We start from the raw sequence: 27624 nt of genomic DNA, 5'->3' as shown, positions 1-27624 counted from the left end.
CTTACTAATCCGGGAAGCTCGAATCTGTGAATATATTGCCAACTGAACTGCTTGACATAAGCACTGACTGCATTTCTTCATTTTTGAGTCCAACAAGTTCAAACTCTATGAGCCGCGCATTATTTGTGTGCATTATTAACGTATCTACTGTCAGCCAGCGGGACATTAAAGAGGAAGTGTTTGTCCGAGTTCACAGCAAGGGAACGATTATAACTTTGCGAGGGAACGCAAACATCTTTGCGTGGGAACGCAAAACATTTTTGCGAGGGAACGCAATCTTTGCGAGGGAACGCAAAACATCTTTGCGAGGGAACGCAAAAGATTTGAAAAAAAATAAAAATAATCCTCCCATCCCAAATTTTTTTCCACCACCACGTAAAATTTCCTTCCTTCCCTTTTTTTTTTCTACCACCATGTCCCTTTAGGGGCTCCGTAGAAAGGTAGTTGAAGACGTGGTTAAAATATTTTAACGTGACTACAGTGGCTCAACCTTAATGTTATGAAGCGATGAGAATACTTTTTGTGTGCAAAAACAAAACAAAATAACGACTTTATTCAACAAATTGAACAGTTGTCATACGTAGTGAACTCGGCTCATTATTGGCCAGATCCTGTGTCAGTATCACATGCATGCGTCGTGATGCTCACGTGTTCAGCTTCGGCCAATGCAGAGTTGGCATTCGAACATAAACAAGGAAGCCTCCACTGAGTTCACTACGTATGACAACGGTTCAAATTGTTGAATAAAGTCATTATTTTTGTTTGTTTTTTAGTCACGTTGACCATTTTAACAATGTTTTCAACTACCTTTCCGGACGTCAAAAGGTGCAATGACGTTGCTGCCTATGTGTGGATCAGATACCCTCGGATTTCATCAAAAATATCTTAATTTGTGTTCCGAAGATGAACGAAGGTCTTATGGGTGTGGAAAGACATGAGGGTAAGTACTTAATGATAGAAATTTAATTTGTGGGTGAACTAACCCTTTAAGTTGATCATTTAAAAAAAAAATTATGTACTGAATTTGAATTCAAAAACACAATCTCGGAAGCATTTTCACTGGTGCCCCAGACCCTAATGTATTTTACGAATAAACAAAAGATTGCAACAAGAGATTACAAATGTCAATTTTATTATTTTGCACAATGAGCAATTTGTGTCTTTGACATGAGATAATAAAGTTCACCATCTCCACTTAGAGTCATTTTTGACTATTGAGTGGTCTTGGGTAATCTGTAGACACCAGTGGACACAATAAGCTGGTGGGCTCTGACTTTCCTCTGCAGGAAGGCCTGCAGCTCATTCACATCCATCTCAGTGACTCCAGGCCCAGCAGCCACAAACATTCGAAGCATGGAGTGGATCCTCTCCAAAGTCATGCTCTCCAGGTTAGTCAGCATGGCCTGAATGTAGGCCCAGAAAAGCTGAGAAACAACGAGGAAAAACAGTTTATCATTAACAGCATTATATGGCAAGTAAGGTCCTAAGCAGTGTTATGACAAGTGTTGGAAGTGTATAAATAACCTGTAGTTTCTCTTCTCTCTGTTCAGACTGTGTTGCGGTGTTGGAGTCTCCCTCCTCATCACTTTCTATAAGCATGACACCTCTGTCAGATCTCTCTCTGCAAGAGCTTGTCTCTTGCACAATATATCGACCTCCAGCTTCCTCCCGCAGCACCCCCTGCTGCTGCCACAGTGCCAACTTCCTGCGCACCATCTCTTGTGGCACACCCAGGACGCCACTCAGCTCTTCCAAGGTCCATGTGCCTAATATTAGGAAAACAGACTAATGGGACTTTAAAACACTTTAAGACTATACATGCTTATTAGTCCACTTTCACAGCCTTGTTGTGTTTAATGCAAACTATTCTAACTGTTCACTTTCACAGCCTTGTTGTGTTTAATGCAAACTATTCTAACTGTTCAATTTACACTTGTCCGCATAAATATGTCTCCACAAATCTTCCATCCGATCTTCAATTCTCAAGCTATATGCAAAGCTAACTGAGTTCAACAGATATGAGCTGCATTTTATTTATTAACAACTATGATCAAAGACCGCAATAGGAGAAAGAGCGGCATCAGCACTGGTAAGATAATTTAGTCTCACTACTTGAAGATGACAGTGTGTTGAGCTTCAAGATGCAATGCCAAACTTTTAGTTTGCACGTAGGCTTGCTGAAGAGATACTCACCTGCGGCAGACCATACTGTGTGTGGTGATGTGTGTTGCAGTAGTTCCATCATATCTGGCTACTGGGAGCCGGTACCCTATAACATTTTTTTTTTTTTACCATTAAAGGAGGAGTAAAATTTACATATGTGGCTTCAACAACCAGAAGCATTTACACTTGTCCAGTTTAGTTTGGAAAGAGCCTCACACCACCCCCTGAAGTGGTTTGATTTAAATCCATCTAGAATGCATTTTGGAGGGCATTTACACTTGATCTTTTCATGATCGGATAGCTATCCTATCAGAGAAAACCCATGAAGTGAACAGGTGTAAACAGACCCTGACCACCAAAATGAAAATTCTATCAGACTTTTTAAAGATTTAAGTGATTATACACTTTCAGTCTGTCCCTCAAACAAAACTACTGTATAATTATAGAAAGCTCGGTCATGCTACTTTAATAGTGCTTTTTTTTGTCATTTTTGGAGCTTGACAGCCAGAGATGCTTTTTATTTTATGTAGAAAAACGCAGCCATTTTGCTAAATATGTTATTTTGTGTTCCACAAAAGAAAGTTATACAGGGGTGCATTACCAAAAGCATTGTTAGCCAACTTTGGTTGCAAGTTCCATTGAATTTTATTGGTAAACTTGCGATGGTGGTTGGCTTTGGGAAACACACCCCAGGTTTGGAATGAGATATGGTGTGGAAATGATTTTTGGGTCAACTAATTCTCCACACCTTTGTCCTGGAAGTGTAAAATAATGGCAGCATGGATAGGAGTCACTGTGAGGTTTGTGATGGTTCTGTCCTCCAGCTCCACATCCAGCGTAACAGATCCCAGATGAGGTTTCCACCTCAGAGTCCTCATGGCCTGCACAAAAAATAAATAAATAAATAAATAAATAGAAAATATATGTCATAAGATATTTTCAACATAACACTAGAAACATAGGCCATGTTTACACCTGGTAATAAAGGGTTAGTTCACCCAAAAATGAAAATTCCATCATTAATTACTCGCCCTCATGTCGTTCCACACCTGTAAGACCTTCGTTCATCTTCCTAACACAAATTAAGATATTTTTGATGAAATCTGATGGCTCAGTGAGGCCTCCATTGCCAGCAAGATAATTAACACTTTCAAATGCCCAGAAAGCTACTAAAGACAGTTTAAAACAGTTAATGTGACTACAGTGGTTCAACCTTAATGTTATGAAGCGACAAGAATACTTTTTGTGCGAAAAAAAACAACAAAAAAATAACGACTTTATTCAACAATATCTAGTAATGGGCGATTTCAAAACACTGCTTCATGAAGCTTCAAAGCTTTATGAATCTTTTGTTTCAAACTGCCAGTCACGCTCCCAAGTGGTAAAGCACTGAAATTTTTAAACACTCTTGACGCAACGAAGCCTCGTTTACTGAAGTCACGTGACTTTGGCAGTTTAATACACGCTCTGAACCACTGATTCGAAACAAAAGATTTGTAAAGCTTCGAAGCTTCATGAAGCAGTATTTTGAAATCGCCCATCACAAGATATAGTTTTTTTGGTGCACAAAAAGTATTCTCGTCGCTTCATAACATTAAGGTTGAACCACTTTAGTCACATGAACTGTTTTAAATATGTAGCTTTAGTAGCTCTCTGGGAATCTAAAAGTGTTAATTATCTTGCTGGCAATGGAGGCCTCACTGAGCCATCGGATTTAATCAAAAATATCTTCATGTGTGTTGAACGAAGATGAACGAAGGACTTACGGGTGTGGAACGACATGAGGGTCAGTAATTAATGACAGAATTTTCATTTTTGGGAGAACAAATCCTTTAAAGGGGACCAATTATGCCCCATTTTACAAGATGTAAAATAAGTCTCTGTTGTCCCCAGATTGTGTATGTGAAGTTTAAGCTCAAAATACCCAACAGATAATTTTTTATAGCATGTTAAAATTGCCACTTTTTGTGGTTGAGCAAAAATGCGCCATTTCAGTGTGGGCCCTTTAAATGCAAATGAGCTGCTGCACTCGTCCTAAGAGGACGGAGCTTCATGAGCTGATTCTCTGTTGACAGGATTCAGTCAGGAGTCAGGACGCACAATAATGTCAGAAACTGCGAATATATGCTGCATGGAGAACAGGTATAGTTTAGTTTAATTACGGTTATAACTTAAATTGTCTTCTTGTTTTTATCCACTATATTAGCACAAGCCTGTTGTACCGTCCGAATGATGGCCAAAACTATACAAATGAGTTTTATGATGTTTATTGTACTTCACACAAAATAAAAAGGGTCAATTTTTACTCTAGAAAAATCACTGTAAGAGCTTAATAAAACACAGTGCAAGTGTGCATTAAAATATTATCCATAAACTCTCTCTTTCCCTTGCATTATCATCAACATACACAGCAAATTACACAGAAACATTAATTACAACTAACAGTAAACAAATATATAAAAACCTTATGCCTTTTCGGGTGTTGCTTAATAAACTGGTACACTTTATTTCCATAAATCAACTCCGATGAACTGTGATAAAGTACTCTCACCTTCATTACTGCCGTATCCAGTATCACTCTGGAGACTGTAATTACAGCTTAAGCTGGATCACGAACAGTTTGTACTTATATATCCTTGAGTAGCACATTTTTAGCACAACCTCTATTTTGTATTGTCCCTCTGTATTGAGATTCTTCACAAAGCAGTCCGGTGTGAAATGATTCACGCAGACAGGACAGATAGGTCCCCTTTAAGATGTGTTTTGGTTGATCAGATCACAAGTGGACGACACTATACAGATGTACAGATGTAAAAGGAGTGTAAAAAGTTTTGAGTTTGTCCACTTTTGACCACTTCCAGAGGTAGTCAAAAATGCATTTGACCAGATTTCTTTCTTAGTGTAGATGCTTAATTGGTCAAATGTGTTAGAACAGCCACAAAAGGCCGCCCTCTCTCCGCCTACTGACTTAATGCTTTTAAAATTTGTCGACTGAAGACCCAAGTTTGGTTTGAAGAAAAACATACCAAGCACAATGTTCTCTCACCATTCCAGATTTGTAACACTCACTGCGTTCGATGTGGTCTTGCGGCTATCAGAGCAGAAACGAAAGCTGCTGCTCTCTGTATGTTTTTCTGTCCTTTTCCTGCGTGTTCATATGTAAATTACGCAAGCTTATCTTGTCCATTTTGTCTGAAAGATCTGAAAAAACACTACATAGACCCCCATAGACCCTCCCCTCTAAGAAAATAGGACATAAGTGGTTGAAAGTGGACAAAAGAGACGGATTAAAACACCAGGTCAAAACAGATATGTGTCTGCCTCGTCTACTTGTGATCTGATTACACTTAAGATGCATTTTGGTCAAACAGGGCCATAAAGACAAATCAGGTGAGACATCCTGTATAATCAAAAAACTAAAGAATCTTATCAAACTCTTGGTACTGTGTTGGGTCAACACTTGATGTCCAATGTAAAATCTGGGTCCTAAAACAAAACTGGTTGGGAACCTCTAGACTGGAGTACCTTGAGTTTCTCAAAGCGGTGTGTGTAGTCCTCCATGGCTTTAGAAGCAACTGCAGGCAGTTCCATCTTCTCCTCCTTCAATTGGGGCCAAAACTCAGAGGAGATGATCATGGCAGACAGCGGTAAAGTAGCCTGCTCCTCTACAGGAAGACGACTCTCCTCTTCTCTTATATTAGTGTTGATGCGCCGGGAGTCTGCTACATCCTGCAGAGAAAGACAGACACGTTCAATATAAAAAGCACACGTAATGGAAGAAAATCCCTTTGAGGTGGGGTCACATATCATGATAACATGACTAATAAACAAGAGAAGTGAATTTGCGGACCAGAGCTGAGAAGCGAGTGGAGCGTACCTTTAGCATCACCTCGCAGTAATGCATGTGGGACTCACCAAACCTCAGTTTCAGCAGCTCAACATTGCGAATCTCTCTATAAACAAAAACAGAGAGAATTTAAAGTCAGCATGCAAAAAATATTACAGTAGTCTTTTCTTCCCTGTTGTGACATATTGTGATGATTATACAAAGAAAACATAAAATAAACCACTCAAAACATCAGAAGGTCAGAAAAAATTGTATTTTCATTAGGTTGAAAATAGGTTGTAAAACTTAATCTGTTCCCTAATTATGCAGTTTTCTCACAGTTGAATAGACTTATATTTATGGAGATTCTTTTATCTAAAGTGACTTACAGTGCATTTAAGTTACATTTTTATACAGACAATGTCCTTTCCTTGGGAATTTGAACAAATGCACTCATGACCACCCACATGTACATGTCTACAAAACCTACTTTTATTCCTCATTTAAATTAAATTCAATTTCCAAACTTCAAATATTTGTGACCCTGGACCAGAAAACTAGTCACAAGGGTCAATTGAGTAAATATATTTTTTTATATATTTACGGTTGGAAATTTACAAAATATTTTCATTGAATATGATCTTTAATTAATAGCCTAATGATTTTTGGCATAATTGTTGACTATTGCTACAAATATACCCGTCCGACTTATGACTGGTTTTGTGGCCCATAAAAAAATAAATAATAATAATTAAAAAAAAAAACACTATAAAAAGAGAGCATATCAAAAGTCTAGACAGCCTATAAAAAGTCATTCAAATTGCAGTGTCACTGTGGAGTGAAAGCAGATATACAACAGACCCAGAAGAGAAGACAATGCTGAATAAAGTCATAGTTTTTGTTATTTTTGGACCAAAATGTATTTTAGATGATTCAAAAACTTCTAACTAACCCACTGATGTCACATGTGACTACTTTGATGATGTTTTTATTACCTTTCTGGACATGGACAGTATACCGTACATACATTTTCAATGAAGGGACAGAAAGCTCTCGGACTAAATCTAAAATATCTTAAACTGTGTTCCGAAGATGAACAGAGGTCTTACAGGTTTGGAACAACATGAGGGTGAGTCATTAATGACAAAATTTTCATTTTTGGGTGAACTAACCCTTTAAGTAAAGGATTACAGTGGAAAGTGGGAAGTATTATATTACCTGGCTGTGTTGTAGTTGAGCTGATGAAGAAGTCGGTCAGCCAGTACAGTCTTGTACTCATTAATGAAGATCTCTTTACTGCCGTAAATGCTGACCAGCAGACTGATAATGTCAGAAGAACGCCGTTTAGAGCCAGTTTTATCTACAGAAAGACAGACAAGAGAGAGAACTGAAATGTGGACTACCTGTTAGGACCCATATTTCTGTGACTGCAGCTTGTATTGACTTTTCTACACACAGGCCATTGGCTGGTGAATTTGAGAAAAATATACCACCATGAATATATTATCCTGGCCATGAAACTGCGTTTAGCATTACATACTTTAGATATTAATATTTTATATATAATATCTAAATATATATAATATCTTAATATATAATAATTTGTTAATTATTAATATATTAATTTATACTTTTGTTCAGAAAAGAATCCTGAAAAAATTAAGCAGCAAAACTGTTTTAAAACATTAATAATAAGAAGAAATGTTTCTTGAGAACCAAATCAGCATATTAGAAGTATCATGTAAATTCAGATTTGCCCATTTCAGGAATAAATTACATTTCAAAATATATTAAAATATATATATATATATATTTTTTAAAATTGTAATTATTATGCGGCGTACAATATGCCAGTTGTTCCTTTCATTTGGGGCTTGAAACATTCATGTCGATGTGTGTTGGCTGTTAACACTTACCTGCGAGAGCATCGGTAGGATCTGGGGTCCAGTCTTCTGGATCACTTCCCTCATCTTCACTATCCTGTGTCTCCAGGGTAACAGGGTCAGCTCGAGAAAGCTCATTGGCAAGATCAGAACAACCCTCCGCATCACCTGTCAGACTGCCCACTATCTGGCGCACAGTGTCCTCACGGGTTCTGAAATTTCCAATATTACAAAAAAGATTAACCACTAGTACTGAAACTGGTTTAGAAAAAAGCACATCTTCCCTGAGAGAGACGGCACTAGTGCAGTAGACAAACCTGAGATACTTGCGAATGGGTTGGCAGGCCACTTGCAAGATGACCATGGAGGGGTCGAGCTCTCTTAGAGCTTTGATGGCTGAGATGTAAACAGTGAGAATGTCAGATGTATGGACTCCTGAAGTGGGAAAAGAAAGCATGGTAAATGTCAGAAAATTTTTACACATGAGTTTAGTATTTCGAGAGTGTGAAAATGGCCTGAATTACAGACCTGGATGCAGCAGTCGCGTTTCAAAGGCTGATTTGAGAGAGGCCAGAAGCTGCTGTCTCTGATTGGTCCTTTCAAGACAGAACTTAAGATCCTCAATGGCAGGAATAGACTCTGGAAAATCTGCAACAATTAAGCAGAGAAAAATACATGAAAACAACCAAGATGAGATTACAAAGCAGTATATATATTTTCCTAGCGTTAGCCCGCTCATTTGAAGGGTCTGCTTCGTTGGAATTATACTCGTACACACATTGGATTTGGCACAGGTTTTATGCTGGATACCCTTCCTGATGCAACCCAGCACTGAGTTGTGCTGGGACACACTCCTACGGCTAATTTGGCATGTCCAGTCCACCTAACCTGCATGTCTTTGGACTGTGTGGGGGAAAACGGAGCAACAAGTGGACACAGGGAGAACATGCACACAGAAAGGACTCCTGGCTCAGCCGAGGCTCAAACCGGGGACCTTTTTGCTGTGAGGTGACAGTGCTATCCACTAAGCCTACCCACTGAGACAACAAGCAGTTACACAAATGGAGTTTCTTTCTCACCTCGTATGATACTGAAGAGTTCCTCGATCCTCATGTTTACATAGATACGGCAGAAGAACTGGTGCATGTGACAGTGCCAGCGCTGGAGGAGAGTACTGGTTGGCTGACCCGTCTTGCCATCTGTGGGTGTGGCATCATTGCCCACCTCTTCCACCTTACTGGCAAACACCCTGCTCAGCCATCCTAAAACCTGCCCCAACCACTGGAAATGCAGAGATTAATTAGGCACTTTAACCTTGAATATTAAAATGTAAAAAAGAAAGCTGTTCACAAATGAAACAAAAAATGACTAAGAAGATTTAAACAATTTCAGTTATGATTCTAATAACACTTTACATTTGTGTTCTGCGTGTACAATAACTTGGTAACTAGGTAATAACCCTGAACCTGACTTTAACCTATGTAGTTACCTTATATTACTCAGTATTACTGGCTCTTAATGCATCATGTTTCCTTCTGGAGCATCAGTGAATGTTTGCAGCAATAGAGTTGTGTATGAGTCCCTCAATTGTCCTCAGTGTGAAAAGAAGGATCTCAAAATCATACAGTCACTGCTGGATAGGGTTCAAATATGAAAAAGATGCTGGAAAACAAAAGAATTTGCAGGACCTGGAGGATTTTTCTGAAGAATAGTGGGCAGTTTAACTGTTCAGGACAAACAAGGGACTCATGAACAACGTGGCTTATTTTGTTGAACATTTACATAATGACAAACGTTATTATTACATACCGAGAATCAAGTGTATGTAAACTTTTGAATGGGGTGATTTTTATAAATCCAGCTGTTATTTTGTCTTGTAGATTATATGTACAGTAAACATTTTTTTATTTTTTTAACCAGTTGACCATTTTGAATAGAAATTGTCTCACTAATTTGTGTTATGGAATAATGAAACTGAATATTATTAACTTATTTGATCTAGACATGCACCACCTTTTATTATTAGTGGTATTTGTTAAAGCAAGCATCACTACTACTGCTCAGACTTAAAGTCATGTAGCTGCTGAATATCTTCAAACCCTTAATATTAAACTTCAGTTTATAATCCACATTGTGGATCTGTGGCAATGAGTTTTTCACAGGAGAGAACTACAGAAATTTTTTCTAGAAAATGTAAAAATCTAGTGGGTTTTACTCATATTTTCTTTTCCTAAATTTAAAAGATCAAAAGTTTGTGTAGTGATATAAATGATCACACATCAGAATTTGTACACGCTGAAGTCATGTTGGCTGAGATTTTGTACTGACAAATGCACCTCATTTTAAAACTACATGCATCAAGTAACACAAGTTTGAGTATCAACATGGTTAATGTTTCTTCATATAAAATAAAATGATGTTTTCTGCAGTGTAACTGAATGAAAGTTGTTTACATCATTGAAGTCTGTGAGAAAAGAGCTCTCGTATTCTCCCCTGCAGCGCTGCTCCATCCTCTGTTCTATCAGCTTGTGCAGGATGCTGGTCACGGCCTCCGAGCTCACGCGTTCTAACAGCTGTAGTCTGGAGCTGAAATCACCAAACACATTTATGAAGGTGTTATATATCCCAGTACTCTCTACCTCTGCAACAAAAAAAAGACACATTGGTATATCTGGAGTTGAAAACAACTATACTACCAGTGTTGGGCACGTTACTTTAAAAAAGTAATTAGTTATAGTTACTAGTTACTTCTCACAAATAGTAACGGAGTTAGTAACTGAGTTACATCATTATAAAAGTAACTAATTACCAGTGAAAGTAACTATTGCGTTACTTTAAAAAAAATTAAAATATGTTAAAGGTCCCGTTCTTCGTGATCCCATGTTTCAAACTTTAGTTAGTGTGTAATGTTGTTGTTAGAGTATAAATAAAATCTGTAAAATTTTAAAGCTCAAAGTTCAATGCCAAGCGAGATATTTTATTTAACAGAAGTCGCCTACATCGAACGGCCAGTTTGGACTATATCCCTCTACTTCCTTCTTTAATGACGTCACTAAAACAGTTTTTTGACTAACCTCCGCCCACAGGAATACACAAGAGTTGCGTTTGTAGAGTGTGTTTGTCGCCATGTCGTCGAAACGCTGTTATTTTCATCCCGCAGTCCAATCGCCGGGTCTGATTCCGGCTCAAATTGATAGGGTAAAATTAAAGACATGTTTACAATAACACTGAGCGCATGCATCTCCACGTTATGGTAAGAGGCGTGACTTTTCCGGGCATGGTGCGCTCAGAGCTGTCGAATCACAACACAGGAACCGCTGGCACAATCAGAACTCGTTACGTATTTTTGAAGGAGGGACTTCATAGAACAAGGAAGTCATCAGCCCGTTTTTATGACAGTGGAAACAGCGGTATACAGATAAGTAAATTATGTGAAAAATACTGTGAAACATGAACACGTTATATTGCACACTATAAACACAATCAAAGCTTCAAAAAACTACGAAAAACGGGACCTTTAAATAACTTGAATGCCCCCATTATTAAATATAAGTCTAAGGATAAATAATTCTTGATCCGACTCGTGACTCATGATCCGCTCTTGCTTATGAAATTTCTCTGTACTGTACAATACGTGTTGGTATAGCCATTAAAGAAAATGTAGTTTCATATTTATGTTTAAATAGTCCTATGTTATATTTTAAATTCATTTACTTGATTATGAAAAGTGAACAGCATGAGTAAGATGCGCCATAAGATGCGCAATATATTGGAAGACATAGAATGGGTCAGACACGATTTTGACCACTTCATTAAGTTTTGTTTCGAAGAAAGCCTTTCTTTAAATTGAATTTCGTTTTGTAAAAATTGTATCTTAATTTTAATCAATGTTTCATCAACCAATTGCCTGGATTTAATAAATAAGAAGCAAATATAGCAGACAATATAATTATGGCAGGCGCAGACGCGATCACTGGCGCGTGAACTGGAGCGCGACTTATAGGCTAAATGAACTGAAACTCAGCGGCTGCTTGCCTCACATACATGAGAAATACAGTACAGTCCAAAAGTTTGGAACCACTAAGATTTTTAATGTTTTTAAAAGAAGTTTCGTCTGCTCACCAAGGCTACATTTATTTAATTAAAAATACAGTAAAAAAACAGTAATATTGTGAAATATTATTACAATTTAAAATAACTGTGTACTATTTAAATATATTTGACAAAGTAATTTATTCCTGTGATGCAAAGCTGAATTTTCAGCATCGTTACTCCAGTCTTCAGTGTCACATGATCCTTCAGAAATCATTCTAATATGCTGATTTGCTGCTCAATAAACATTTATGATTATTTTCAATGTTGAAAACAGTTGTGTACTTTTTTTTTCAGGATTCCTTGATGAATAGAAAGTTCAAAAGAACAGCATTTATCTGAAATACAAAGCTTCTGTAGCATTATACACTACCGTTCAAAAGTTTGGGGTCAGTAAGAATTTTTATTTTTATTTTTTTGAAAAGAAATTAAAGAAATGAATACTTTTTATTCAGCAAGGATGCATTAAATCAATCAAAAGTGGCAGTAAAGACATTTATAATATTACAAAAGATTAGATTTCAGATAAACACTGTTCTTTTGAACTTTCTATTCATCAAATAATCCTGAAAAAAAATATTGTACACAAATATTTTGTACAATTGTACACATTAAATGTTTCTTGAGTAGCAGATCAGCATATTAGAATGATTTCTGAAGGATCATGTGACACTGAAGACTGGAGTAATGATGCTGAAAATTCAGTTTTGCCATCACAGGAATAAATTACTTTGTGAAATATATTCAAATAGAAAACAGTTATTTTAAATTGTAATAATATTTCACAATATTACTGTTTTTACTGTATTTTTAATTAAATAAATGTAGCCTTGGTGAGCAGACGAAACTTCTTTTAAAAACATTAAAAATCTTAGTGGTTCCAAACTTTTGGACTGTACTGTATATCTATAGAAAGCTTGAAATATCTAAAAATGAAAAGAAATAGGCTACTCAGATTATGTAGCCTAATCCAAATGAAACGTACATTCTCTCTCTAGGCGCATCCAGTATCCGGAGATGATGAGAGTCAGCAATGTCAACTTCATTTACACAGCCGACACTGATTTAGAAAACATTACTTAATTAATAAACAATTAAAATGTCTCCTTGCCGTTTTTGTCACATTCATAATCATTAATTTCGCCGGTTCTTTGTGGCAAGCTTTATTCATGCACTATAGCCTATATTACGATCATTATTATGGTTTATTCTCTCCAGTATTTAAGAAATTAAATTAATATAAATGTGATTTGTCAACTAATGGCTTAAATGAATTACGTTTCTGGAGGTGCTGACAGATTGGAGTTGCTGTTTATCGCAGTATATGGACATTCGAACCAGAAAGACGCTTACATTTGACTAAAAGATTTTTGTCTTTATGCTCAACTAAAGCGAAATAATGAGCATATTTCCACTTTGAGAAACTCGTCTTGCTCTCGCCTTGACTCGCTATGACTGCCGCACATACTTGAATAAACGGAAACACGCCCACAGTGCGTCTTCGTGTTTACAGTGGTTGGCATCCACCAATCCTACAATGCGTCGCTGCTGTAAACAGGTTAGGCTGTAGGCTACGCTTCAGCCAAAATTAATTCATTAAAAAAGTAACGCACGACGCACCATATGGTAACGGTAACGGAGTTAATTTATTTAAAAAGTAATGCGTTACAGTATTAGTTACTGTCAAAAGTAACTGAGTTACTAGTAACGCGTTACTGCCCAACACTGTATACTACTCCTACTACTTTTGAAGTACATATCACGGAATATGCTCATTTTCAGTATACGTGGAATAATGTAATGCAATGAGATCAACAATCATGACCTTCATGACTAGTGTGATGAATAAGCCAGAAGTCTCCTTCTTGACTCATTTGATCAGTCTACCATAAGACAAGTTATTATGTGATCTATATGAATGCAATTGGAATTCCCTCAATATTAAAGATATGCCCCTGTATGAATTGTTGATATATTTATATCATATATTGTATTGTTAAGCAATATCACACAATCAAGAGTGATGTTTTTCCTAAATATGAGCATTATTGCAAATGTGATATTGATTTATACAATAGCTCAATAAATAAGTAAATATTTTGAGTTATATTTTAGACAGAAGAATACTGTTTATAACATAGGTTTTTGTTCAATTTCACCAACGAAAATAGTCTCGAACAGAACCAACAGAACCGTTATGCGACTTCAAGCAACACACAACAGTGTTTCATTGATGAGTGATTATGCTTTTTTTATATTGAAATATCATTTTCATCAATATCGCACACTCCTAATTAAAGGTTCAAAATAATCATATTTATTTCCATGATGTCCCTTTAAACATGATGCCACATAGTAACGTGCCAAATGCAACATACTACATAACATACTGTTTAAAAAAATAAATAAAATAGGATGTAGTACAGTAAACATCTGTAGTTTAATCAGAACGGTAGTATGTACTTCTCTTCAACTTACAGTATGTGGCTGAGCTCTTGAAGCTGCTCTAGAGCTTCCTGACACCAACACAGGTGAAGGAGGGCAGCACAGCCTGGACATGAACCACCTTCATCATGTTCCGTTGTGCCCTCCTCAGCCTCCACAGCTTCCCCTGCCTGACTCATGTGCACAGAGAATGTGCGGCTGTAAAACTCCAACACACGGTCCTGCAGCACAGGTGGAGGGGAGAACAGGAGAATGGCACGAATGACAGAGAAAGCTCTCTCAGTCAGCCCACGGGCCCCTGGACCACACAGACCCCCACGGCTCTCATCCTGCCATGAGCCCAGTCTCTCAAGACCACCTTGAAAGAAAGAAAAAAGCGAGTGTAAGATTAACACAGTAGACCCAAGAAACACTCAAGTTAAATCTCACAAAGAAACATTTGGGTCACATGTCCCACGAAATCAAAAGTAAAAAAATAGAAAATTAATAAAGCCATTAGAGCTATTCAGACTTTGCATTATGGCAATTAAAGCAGTCATATTATGCCACTTTTACAAGATGTAAAATAAGTCTTTGATATCCCAAGAGTGTGTATGTGAAGGTTTAGCTCAAAATACCCCACAGATCATTTTTTTTATAGCATGTTAAATTCGTCACTTTTTGAGGCCGAGCCAAAACGCTTCCGTTTTTGTGTCCCTTTAAATGCAAATGAGCTGCTGCTCCTACAAAGAGGGTGTTTCAAGAGCTCATGTTAGCAGCGCCGATTATCTCAGACTCACTTAAAATGTCAGAAAATGTTCAGCCTTTTTATGTTCAAACCGAAGTCGGACAATGATGGATACACAAGAAGAAGTGACAACATGTAGAATGCAACAGGACGATTCTGAATGGTTAGTTGATTAATTTATGTAGCTGATGTAGAGTTAACTATCTCAAAGTTATTGATTGCATATTCGGTCATGATAATCTATATTTGATTTGATTTGATTTGATTTTTTTTATTTGACAAGCCTTTATAAAAATTGTACAAAATAACAAGTATCCCATACACTTCACAAAAACTGTTGACGATAAAACACAATAAAGCCACTGGCTTATTTCCATTGCGGGTAGTGATGTCACCAACCCAGGAAGAAGTTTGTTGTAGTCCCTACCAGCTGTTTGTTGTAGTCCTTAAACAGAGAATTCTTTAAAAGAAAAATCTCCATTTGCTTTGAACTTTGAGCATCATAACTTTGCAGACGTTGTTTATGCTCTAACAGCAACATCACACACTTACTAAAGTTAAAAAAAGTGAAATTGCAATGAACCACCCCTTTAATAACATTTCTTAACATTGCAAAAAACTCATGTTGTCTCATATTTGGTACACAACATACACTCTCTCACACACACACACACACACACACACACACACACACACACACACACACACACACACTAGGGGGCCACAGAATTACTTAAAATTCTTAAAATGATTGTTATCAATTAATATGTATTATTATTATTATTATTCATATATTAAAACAAGCTTATCTAACTTATTTATTTATTTTAAAAGCATAAAATCAGGATAAGTAAACTAAAATCAGATTTCTTTTTTTACCCCTTAACTACTGTTTTTATTGAAGAACATACAGTTTGTGAAACTTTAAATGAATTTTAGCATGAGTCCCACTTCTGACACCATAGTAGTAATATAAATTATTATAAATACAATAAAGTAATCTTGATTTTGGGGTGTAAATAATATAACTCAAACACATTCTTAACAGATTTCATGAGCTGCAACCATCAACAAACAAATACAATTTATATAGTTTGATGTTTCCTAATAAAAATTATCAATGGGTCAACATAAATATGCAAACCCTATACCTGTCTAATGCCAAAAACACATAGGCTAAGCTAAAATATAATTGTCACCGAGTAGGGTGTGACATACCGAGGAAAGGTTCCAGCTGTTGCAGAAGGTTTCTGAAGGCTTTAAGTAAAGCACTTGCCCTGTCCCTCTCCTGAGACTCCCCCTCTGGCTGCTTGAGTTCCGTCCAGAACTCTGGAGCCACAGATGTAGTCAAACGCACCTGTAGAGTCTCCAGCAGCCAACCCTCCACATACTGACCAAGTCCATGGTCACCCAGCAGGGCCAAGGCATCAGAGAGAACCCCATCTGTCGAAGCATTGGGTGGCACAGGAGACACCTAAAGAGTCATGGTTAGGTTAAAGCTTTTGGCACTCAAAGGTACTTCAACAAAACCATGCTATAACCATGGTCGTGTCCAAAAACATGGTAGCCCTAAGGATTTTTTTTTTTTTTAGCTACCACCAGAAGCTGGCTTTAACTGGAATTTTCTGAAGCAATTTCAGCATTCGCTTAGTTTAGTTAGTTACACTGTAGTATATTTGACACTTACCAGTGCAGATGTCACTGCGTCCCAGGCTGCTGACAGTCCCTGCGGCATTGACTGCACCTCATTCATTCCCACTCAGATTGTAAACAATAGTCATATATCCTGGGTTAAAAGTATATTGTTCGGTGCCGTTACCATACGTGCATATGCATTTTACTGCGTGACTATGTAGTCCCAAATTTATATGATCAAAGCCATTCGAAAGACCGTCAACAGTTATTACTGTTGAAATTGTAGCGCTCTTCTTCAAACTCCTGTCGCGCGTCGATGACGACATTGACGTTGCCGGAAGTTGCTGGATAATCGTCTAAAATAAACATAAAAAAAAAAAAAAAGAAAAAAAAAAAGAAAAGATAATCGTCTAAATTTAAAATAATCAGAAACTTATTTTGTTTTTTGTCAGTACAAACAAAAATGCTGTTAAAACCGTTAATTTAAGATTTTGTGAAATATCAAAGCCGTTTATTTGGTTTATTTAGTTTAGTTTTATTTACTTTCTCGTTTGGTTGATATATATTTTATATTTTCGTATCTTTAACCCTGGTATTTTTTTCAGTTTCTGTTTTATAATTGTTGTTCAAGCATTAATAATAATAAAAAAATCGTCTAAAATGGCAATGTTGTTGTTAATAATAATAATAATAATAATAATAATAATAATAATAATAATAATAATAATATACTACTACTACTACTACTACTACTATTAATAATAATAATAATAATAGTAACTGTTAATAATAATATATTAATAAATTATAGGTACAGGTAGTGTGCAAACATTATAATAATGAAACATTATAAAAATGAAAACATACAACTCTGTTCTAAATTCTAAAATAAAAGTCCACAGAAACTGTCGTAATGACGCTTCTTGAGCGTTCCCATGGAAACAGGAGGGAGACTTGACTTAGCAGCTTCTGGAATGTTTTCTTTAAAGTTACTCCTCTCGCAGATTTGTACCATTTAACGCCTGGTAAAGTGTGTGGCTTGCGTATTCCAGAAGGTTTAAATCAGAAGGTGCAACTAACTAACTGACTTCACTGCATGAAACGCTTTTAGTGATAAAACGAGTGTAGGCAGGCCTTTTCTTGTAGTTAGCGAGCTAACCTGCTAATCAGAATGACCCAGCAAGGAGCTGCCCTGCAAACCTACAACAACGAGCTTGTCAAATGTAAGTAACCATCGACCCAAATGTATAATTTTTCTGTCAGAGGAACATAAATTGTATTTTTCATATTGTTTTCTAGTTGTATATACTCGTGATGGGTAGAAGGAACTTGAATGCAGCTAGTCTCAGCGGACATTTGTAGTCATTATACTAGCTTAGAAGTGATTAAAAGACTAGTGTGACTCCTGTAACGTTAGTGTATTTTCAGCCTATGTCTTTGTACTTTCCCTGATAGAACAACTGTTTGCTTTTAGCTAAGAAGACTTCTGAACGTTTTTGAGAGAGATTAATATGATCTCCTTTTGAAGCTCCTGGAGATACAGGATATATTAATTACATTTAGTGGCCTTAAAAAGTATTTGTACAGCTGTACTACTGTATGTTAGTGTCAAAATATCAAACCACTGGTATGAAGTCAGTTTTCCTCAATTTAAACCGGTGTCCAGCAGAGGAACCACAGGTGTAGTTCATCACAAGAACATTCACCAACATTTAACAAGCAGAAAGTGCCACAACGTTTTTTTTTTTTGTTTTTTTTTTAGAACCGTTTATCTGTTGTAGTTTTAATGATTTAAAATGTCCCCTTGGGGAAAAAAGTGTTCTTTTTATATTTATGTGGTACTTAATGTCCAAATACGTTTTGGGGCAACTGTACCCACATAAAACACAATCATTTCATTTCATTTTGCTCAAAAGTTTAGAATTTGTATTTAATATTATGTCTATGCCTATTAGCCTATTAACTTTTCGTTTCAGATTTGTGTTGTAGTTTTAAACTTTTTGGTTTTAGAATTTAGAATTCACATGACCGGACTGTTTGATTTAGTGTTTGATAAAATCCTGCTCTTTATTGCACAAATCAGCAGGAAGAACTGCTGAGCAAGCCCTCATCAGCAACTTATACACACTCCCTCTCAGTTATCACAACATGAATGTAAAGAAATGCAAAACACTGATGAAACATATTTTAGGTGTGCCTGGAGCTGCCTTTTTTCTTTTTAATTAAAAGAACTGGCCCTTTTCATCCTCCTTATCTTTCTCAGGTATAGAGGAGCTGTGTTCTAAAAGAGAAGACCTGAACCGGCTGATCCAGCAGGAGGAAGCAGAGAAAACTCGTCTGCAGCATGACATCCGTGTGCTGACGGAGAAGCTGAGTCGTGTGAACGAGAGCCTGGCACGCCGCCTCAGTGCCCGCGCTGACTTTGACCGCACCATCGCGGAGACAGAGGCTGCATACATGAAGGTAAGAATACAATCAACCTGTTTTTAAAAGGTTAGTTCACCCAAAGAAAATTCTGTCATTTATTACTCACCCTCATGTAGTTCCAAACCTGTAAGTCTTTCGCTCATCTTTGGAACGCAAATGAAGATCTTTTTGATGAAATCAAGAGAGCTTTCTGTCCTTCCATAGACAGCCTACGCAATTGAAATGTTGATGCTTCAAAAAGTTCATAAAGAGATCGGAAAACTAATCTATATGAATTGAGTGGTTTAGTCCAAATTTTCTGAAGAGACTTGATTGCTTTTTATGATGAAAAAATTTAATTTAGGCTTTTACTCAAATATAAACATTGATCAACGAACATAAACAGAAGCTCAACCGAACCTGAATGAAGTGTGAGAACAAACCTCTTCCGAAAGCTCATGTGCTGTGTAACCAATGAGATTCATTCTCGTGTGTTACGCAGCACTTTTGAGCTTCCGTAAGAGATTTATTCTTGTGCATCATTCACGTTCGGTGGGGCTTCTGTTTATGTTACTATATTATATTTATGTTATGTTATCAATGACATAAGAATGAGAAAATAATGACAGAATTTTCATTTTTGGGTGAACTAACCCTTTAATGTCATGTTGTCTTCATGAAGAGTGACCATAAAAACCAACAACTAGCACAGGTGAGAACTTGTGTTTTTTGTTTTGTTTTTTTGTTGAATGCTTTTGCCAAGCCCAGTGCCAATATCCTAAATGAAACTTGCACAACATTTATAAAATTAAGTGACTTACTTAAATTTATGACAAGTCTAATGTTGTTAGTTAGCCAATCATAATTATTAGCTGATATTGTCTCATAATGACCAAATGTTGGCTGATAAATATTGTATTGCGTTTTCATCATCATGAATCTTTAGTTTATTAGTCGACCACTGTAAATGTTTTTTTTTTTTCCTAAAATGTGCAGTGCTAATATTAATATCTGATATCTAGCAGGATGGCTGATGAAATTAGTCTTACAAGTTTACAAGTTTAATATATTTAAAAAGTTTTGGGTGAGTAAGACTTTTTTTTAAAAATTCTAAAGGAATGAACACATTTACTCAGTCAGAATGCAATGAAAAGTGACAAAACAATTTGTTAAATCTGTTTCAAACTTTATATTCATGAAAGAATTCTAAAATTTTATCATGAAAATATGACTAAGAATGTCCAATTTTAACATTTATAATACTAAAATGTGTCTTGAGCTCCAAATCAAGCAATTTTGAGCATAGTATATAACGCTAATACATTTTCTTTATAAATGCATTATCTGTAATTTGCCTGAATTTGGCTGGCTCTTTTTTCTGAGGGTTTCTGCAGGTTTTACCTTAAAAGGGTCTTAAATCAGAGCAGAAAGCCTTGCATGTATAAAGTTATAGCATTAAATGTTATATGCATTGCAAAAAAAAAAAAAAAATCTTCCTCAGTATTTTTTCCTATTTTCCAATACAAATATCTAAACATCTTTGATACATTTACTTGAGATGTAAATGTAAAATGAAGTCTTGAAAAATTCATTGAGTTTATGCTTAAAACAAGAGTTATGAAAACTACCCTATGAATTAAGTTAATTTTTCTGAGACCCTTGGTAGATATTTGTTCTTGTTTTAAGCATATACTCACTGCTTTTTTATTTTTTATAAAGACTTAATATTTCATGTAATTTTGTATCTCCAGTAAATTGCATCTTAATTTTAAGAATCCTTAGATAATTGTACTGGAAAACAAGACAAAAATACTGAGGAAGAACATCACTTTTTGTAGTGTGATCAGAAGATACAGTAAAATTTATGTCCATATTCTAGTGGTTGAGAATATGGTTGAGTACTTTTTTTTTTTTTTTTTTTTTTTTTTTTCTAAAATGAATTAAAAAAGTAATGGATATCTGTGGGAAGTTATGTTTCAAACTATGTGTTGCTAATACAACTTATTGTGTTTCTTCTTAGACATTTACATTTAGAGAACCTACTGACGTATTGTACCATTTACCATATCTACTTTTATTTACTACCATTTATTTACTTGGTATAAAAAAGGTCTTGAAAAAGTCATACATCCCCTTTTTTTTTTTTTTTTTTTTTTAAGCTGTACAAGTGTTTTTAAATAATGATGACAGTGTGCAGCCACATTTCAGGCTAATTAATCCGATACAGCTGTGCCAACCAAAGTAGGGCAACATGCAGAGGTTAGTTAGTTCCCTTTCAGTCGGCCACGCTGGACATCACATCAGAACGTACTGACGAATTGGGATCCCCACCTTCAGGGAACGAGAGTTACATACACAACCGAGAAGTTATACAAAACAAATGTATTTGTGTTTATGGTTTGAATAAATCCTTTCTCTGTCTTTCTCAGATTCTTGAAAGCTCTCAGACACTGTTGAGCGTTTTGAAGAAGGAAACGGGGAATCTGACCAAAGCCACTGAACCAAGAAGCAGCAAAGATCATTGATTAATACTGAATGTTCCCATTCACTCAGTCCTTTCATTTGTCTATATGCCATTCATCTCCTCTCTTCCTTCTTCTTTCATCTTTACCAACATTCCCTTTAAATCACCACACAACATCAGAATGTAACCTCTCATTCCTATCAGGAAGCTGTGTATGTAAAGTGTATAGATTTGTAATGTTTTGATATGATTAGTGTTTAATGTAATGCTTTTATTTAAATCTAATGTTTTAATAAAGATAACTTGTTAATTTGATTTTTTTTTTTTCTTTTTTTTTTTTTAAAGGCTATAAAGGGAATTTCTGTATGTAAATAAATGTAAGTAAATAGTATCTCAAGATAAAGTGTGAAAACTCCTTAGCCTTCATTTCTTTATTGAACATTTCCTTGTGTTTGACATTTTTCCCCCCCTCTGAGTTCATCAAAACCAAATTGTACATTTAATATTCTCTTGATGCAGAAAACAAAGAATGAGAAAAAGATTTGACAAACAGTACATTAACCACCAGAGCAATGAGCAGCTTGATTGGAGTTACAGGAACTAATGAAACACTTAAAGTTGCATTACATTTTGTGAGACACAATAGCGATAGTTCCCAACCCTCTAAATGTCTAATATACATCCCTCAAGATATATTTCATGTTTGCTAAGAACATCTGGAGGATCTACTGTAGACTGAGATAGTAGAGTGCTAAAGTGACATACTGCAGAACTAGAATGCAAGATTTGGTTGAATTCTAACTAAATAGCCTTATTTCAGGTTTTCTCTTAAATAAAATTTGCCTTTAATTGTGATGTATGAAAAATCATGGGTTTAAAGGTTTTGTTCAGACAGGCAGCATAAATCTGATTTAAGTATCTGACTCAAATACACTACCATTCAAAAGTCTGGGGTCAGTAAGATTTTTAAAAAATATTGAAACAAATGTCATGCTCTCCAAGGCTGCATTTATTTGATTAAAAATACAGGGGGAAAAAACAGTAATATTGTGAAATATCATTGCAACTGAAAATGATCATTTTCTATTTTAATATATTTTAAAATGTAATTTATTCCTGTGATGGCAAAGCAAAATTTTCAGCAGCCATTATTCCAGTCTTCAGTGTCACATGATCCTTTAGAAATCTTTCTAATATGCAGATTTGATGCTCAACTAAAACTTCTACTTTTCAATATAAAAAAAAAAAAAAAAGTGTGGAAACCGTGATACTCTTTCGGGATTCTTTGATGAATAGAAAGTTCAAAAGAGCAGCATTTATTCGAAATATAATTTTTTTGTAACAATGTACAAGTCCTTATTACTTCTGATCAATTTGATGCATCCTTGCTGAATAAAAATTTTATATTCTTTGAAAATCGTATTGACCCCCTAACGTTTGAACGATAGTGTTTAGTTGTTTGTAGTCAATGTTATGATCCAGTGGACACAGATTAAAATTTTTATGAAATAAATTATAATATGAAAGTGATTTTAGATTCCTAAAAGGCATTATTCCAACCAAGAGAGAAGCTTCTGGCTCTCAAAACTTGACTGCATCAGGTGCAAAATAAAGCAAAAACAAAGACAGTGCAAATGAATGAATACAAAAGCATAGGACTAAGATGTAAGCTGTCTTATCAACACTAATGTCATTTTGTACATGATGTCAAATTATCAAAAGAATTATCCTGAAGCACCTCAGTTTGCCCCTTTGACTAAAAATATGAAAAAGTGGTAAAAGTGATTAAATAAATTATGAAAACCTCATCCTGGAGTGTACAAACTATACATCAATACTGGTCGGAAAGGCTGAGGAGACGCGTGAGCTGATTCGCCAAAGCCATTTAACAGACATGACACACTCAAGTCAGTTGGCATTGTGTGTATGTAGTCTTCATGTTTCGCACACACACGTGGCCCATTCTTACAGCGTGTCCACTCACAAACCCACAAAATAATGTTTCCTTCATGACTAAAACTGACCGCTCCCATTTGTACTGCAAGAATGTCCAGTTCAGAACACATGGATATAAACTTAAGCATGATTTTTGATAAACTGATACATTAGTTGGTAACAATGTGCTTAAAATGGCATATTAAAACTGTAGGTCAATGCCACTTCAAATTGTCAGATCATAAATCTCATGAAACCTGTCAAGAACATTTCCAGGTCATATTTCATCCCAAAATGAAAAAAAAATAAAAAAATAAAAAGATACATATAATTAGGTATATCCAGTCCCACCGAAATTGTCATTACCGTTACGTGAACATTTAATAATACAATAAAAAAAAAATATTTCAATGATATATTGCAGTGTTTTTTTACTGTAATGCAGTAAAAATACTTAATTATGATCACCATTGAGAATAATAATAATAATAATAATAAAAAACGTATTACGGTAAAGAGAATTTAGGAGGAAAATGTGCGTAAATGTCATGGAAATAATGTCACAACGATGGTCCTAAAAACAGGCATCATTTTAATATGTTTGACTTTTTTAATTTTTTTTTAATTTTTATTTTGGGGTCAAATGTAACCTGGGCCTGTCTTCACAAGATTGACCTGAATTTATGACTGCGTTTGTGATCCAAATCATGAGTTTTTTGTGTATATTTGTGTAATCAATCAATTCTTTTACCATGAAAAAGCAAAACAAAATGAATGCTACTTACCAGCTCACTCAGGTCACCAATTAAGAGCTGCTCTTAAAAGAAACTGATCTAGAATCACTAAGTCAACACTAACATGTTGTTAGTATATCAGCTGTATAGTATATCGGCCTGTGCATCAGAAATGTCTACCTTGAAACACAGACATACAAAAGGAAACATGAAACTAAAGTGGACGAATTCTATAGTTTGGGAGTCAATACAGACCTACACATGCACATACAAAAACATCACAAAGAACAAGGATTGTGGCACCCTTTCACCAGTCATACATAAACAAGTCACTTATTTCATTTTTTGTTGCTTCACCCTCTTATTGTCCTCTTTTTCGAGTCCTGTTACACACACTCAAGTTTCCTTCTCTGTTTGAAGGACAGTCTTTCCCTCTTTTAGAAATTTGGTCACTTTCATGAGGTGAGTATTACATACGTAGAGCAAGTATGTGACGGAAGAGTGAAATTCAAGAGCGGAATGGCTATTCAAGCCATTTTGCATGTTAACAGAGTCCATCACAATCACAATCGGTGGCAACAGGAAGTCAGATGTGTGCGACACATCCGCTACGTGGATCAGCGATGAGGAAAGTCCTGCTGTCGACGCTGATGGCGTACGGCCACAGAATACGAAATGTACGTTTACGTGCTGGTTGCTACTGGTCCCATTGTTCTGGAAGTTGTTTCTTTGCGTCCAGGCTGGTGCTGGCAGGCAGTGGTTGGTCCCGTATCTTCCCGACGTCTGGAAGGTTTAGAAGTAGAGGGCTGGTTCACTGCTGAAGTCTGACAGAGAGGAGCTATCAGCAGGTGTCAGCTGGTGAACAACAACAACAACAACAAAAGACAATAAAGTTAATAAACAAGTTTATTTCCATAGGTGCCATGAGTGTATTATAGGTGTAAATATTTGTTCTGATTACAGTTGTTTACTAAATGAAGCAATGCATGATGAAATCTGAAATCTGGTCAGAATTTGATTATTCACATCAGAATTAGATTCTTTACAGGTCAATATACACTTTTACTGTTGCTCAGGGGTGTGTTTCATTTTAAACATATTTCAGGATTCTTTGATGAATACATTTAAAAGAACAGCATTTATGTGAAACAGAAATCTAATGTAACATTATAAATGTCACTTTTGCTGAATGTAATGCATCATTGCTAAATAAAACTCTTACTGTTGCTCAGGGTTATGTTCTACTCCTAAACCTACAGGAAGTATTAGACTTTTGTGTGTAACTTGTCTCGCGCTGTTTGTCCTTTGAACATGCAGTAAAAAATACCTCAAACCATGTTTTTTTTGAGAGATATGCTCTTCCTTTTACATGCGATCTGAAGCTGATAAAATAGTAATACATCTCTGATCACTAATCCAAATTTGATCTAAATCCAGAAGAACTGTGGCAACATCTCCAAGATGCTCGAAGAAACCTAACTGAAAAGCTACAGTACTGTGAAAAGTTTTAGGCACTTGGGTAAAAATGCTGTAAAGTGAGGATGCTTTCAAAAATAATGTCAAAAATAGATAACTAACTAAACCAACTAAATCAAATCGATATTTGGTGTGACCACCCTTTATTTATTTATTTATTTTTAAAAAACAGCTTTTGTCCAGGTACACTTGCACATAGTTTAGAGGTAGGTTTCTTTAAGAGTCTTGGAGATGTAGATGTTCTTATGGATTTCACTTTTGTTCATGTTTCTTTATGTAATCCCAGATGAACTCGATGAAGGTGAGATCAGATCTCCGTGTGGAGGATACCGACTCCTTGTACATACAAAAATCTCACTGGATTATTACAATTAATCACAAAAGGAATGTTTGGAAATGTTAACTGAAATTTCCTACTGACACACTACAGCAAAATATATAAATAACTGACTTAAAACTATGTTATTAGTGTGAAAATACTAACGTGCCTGAGACTTTTGCACAATACTATAAATATAAATATAAAAATCTGTTATTTAGCTTTTGAACAGTAGTGCGTTTCTTGTTTGCAGTTGTGCCTAAATGTTTCTATGGTTATCTCTGTCACAATAGGTGACTCCTGTGTTCCATATACACACAGAACAATAATTTATGGGACTCACTCATGCATTTTAATGCAGTTGTCATTACCATAGAGGCCACAGAAAATTGAGAAAGATCCATTTTCACTTGGGCCAGCGATAAACCACCCAGAATGCTCAAGCAACTAGCAAGCAATGGGAACACTCAACACCCTCGTTTTACATGAACAAGCACCTTTCTACTCATTTTACACTGCGACTCTGTATATGATCTTTTTTTTTTTTACCATGACCTCCTCTGTACTCTCTGAAGTATCTTCCCCCCGGTGAGCAGACTCATCGAGCTTGTGTTCTTGCCAGGCGTTAAACTCCACTGAGTGTTTGGGTGTATAATTGGACAGATCTGAGGACACAAGAAGAAAGATATTAATCAAAGTCAATCCAGATTGAAAAATCATCACAGAAACTACACTTCATCTAAAAATATTTTAGATATTATTATAAAATTATATATAATTACAGTTATATAAATGTTAATCTTATATTTGTATATACACTTTCCCTTCTACCTTTACATATATGTTAACCTCTTAAATGTCAAAAATTGTTGTGCCCTTATTTGTCAACTACCCAAATGCAATAAATGTAACACATGTGACTGACCAGCAGGGGTCAACACTGTTCAAATGTGATGAAGGTGGGCACCTTCTAACCACCAAGAGATCAGCCTAACAAATCATCGTCACCTCATTCATTTCAACAAGCACCAGATTTATCAATCCGACCCCACTTCCTTTAAGACCACATGAAACAGGTCCCAATTTGCATCCTATTTATCACTCCAAGAGTTGCATCCAAAAGGTATATAGGACAAAAGTATGGATAAAAATAGATTGTGAACTGAATCCATTTCCTGTTCACCTCATCCATGGTTTCTGTGCCTTCCTCTCATTCTATCCATTTCCTGTCATTCTTCTCATCTTACTAACCCGTGGTGTTGTTGGAGAGAGTGGGTGAGCTGGTGTAGCTGGCACGAGGAATGCTTATCCTCCCTGGAATGACCCCTCCATCATCTTCTCCTCTTTTTTCCTCTCCTTCCTCCTCTTCCTCTCCGCTGTCCCACACGCTGTTCTCGGATGGGTATTCAAATGTGCTCTGTAGGCTGGACTCGTTGAAGGATATTTTTAACTGTGGTGGAGTCAGAGGACAGTTTGTTAGGTTTGAGACCTGCACGGAATCTGCAAATGCTGAATTCCA

At 36.0% G+C, this 27624-nt stretch overlaps 3 protein-coding genes across 4 annotated transcripts in view; 1 reads left to right on the top strand and 2 right to left on the bottom strand.

Annotated features, from left to right (window-relative positions):
- Nucleotides 1–1115: 1115 nt before the first annotated feature.
- Nucleotides 1116–17109, bottom strand: anapc2 (anaphase promoting complex subunit 2). The gene is made up of 14 exons (XM_048190159.1): nucleotides 16824–17109; nucleotides 16355–16610; nucleotides 14443–14767; nucleotides 10326–10458; nucleotides 8952–9153; nucleotides 8401–8520; nucleotides 8190–8307; nucleotides 7906–8084; nucleotides 7208–7349; nucleotides 6041–6116; nucleotides 5689–5892; nucleotides 2912–3044; nucleotides 1525–1766; nucleotides 1116–1424 (listed from the first exon to the last, which is right to left on the bottom strand). Exons 1-14 carry the CDS (start codon nucleotides 16887–16889, stop codon nucleotides 1212–1214), a joined length of 2409 nt encoding a protein of 802 aa, XP_048046116.1. The 5' UTR covers nucleotides 16890–17109; the 3' UTR covers nucleotides 1116–1211.
- Nucleotides 17110–17674: 565 nt separating this feature from the next.
- Nucleotides 17675–22056, top strand: ssna1 (Sjogren syndrome nuclear autoantigen 1). Its single transcript, XM_048190160.1, has 3 exons — nucleotides 17675–17994; nucleotides 19035–19234; nucleotides 21607–22056. The coding sequence occupies exons 1-3, from the start codon at nucleotides 17943–17945 to the stop codon at nucleotides 21700–21702; spliced, it is 348 nt and encodes a 115-aa protein (XP_048046117.1). The 5' UTR covers nucleotides 17675–17942; the 3' UTR covers nucleotides 21703–22056.
- Nucleotides 22057–22721: 665 nt separating this feature from the next.
- Nucleotides 22722–27624, bottom strand: part of tprn (taperin) — a 33172-nt gene continuing 28269 nt past the window's right edge. Inside the window, exons 2-4 of one of the 2 annotated variants that reach the window (XM_048190156.1) lie at nucleotides 27357–27555; nucleotides 26655–26770; nucleotides 22722–25165 (exon numbers count right to left, since the gene is read on the bottom strand). In XM_048190156.1, coding sequence (XP_048046113.1) covers nucleotides 25103–25165; nucleotides 26655–26770; nucleotides 27357–27555 — 378 coding nt within the window. In that variant the 3' untranslated portion in view covers nucleotides 22722–25102. Of the gene's footprint in view, nucleotides 25166–26654; nucleotides 26771–27288; nucleotides 27556–27624 lie in introns of those variants that run through there. The other variant, XR_007184786.1, reaches the window with a different exon arrangement.

The sequence above is a fragment of the Megalobrama amblycephala genome, linkage group LG4 (assembly GCF_018812025.1).
Source record: "Megalobrama amblycephala isolate DHTTF-2021 linkage group LG4, ASM1881202v1, whole genome shotgun sequence".
Classification (NCBI taxonomy): domain Eukaryota; kingdom Metazoa; phylum Chordata; class Actinopteri; order Cypriniformes; family Xenocyprididae; genus Megalobrama; species Megalobrama amblycephala.
This window is presented reverse-complemented; position numbering and strand designations above follow the sequence as displayed.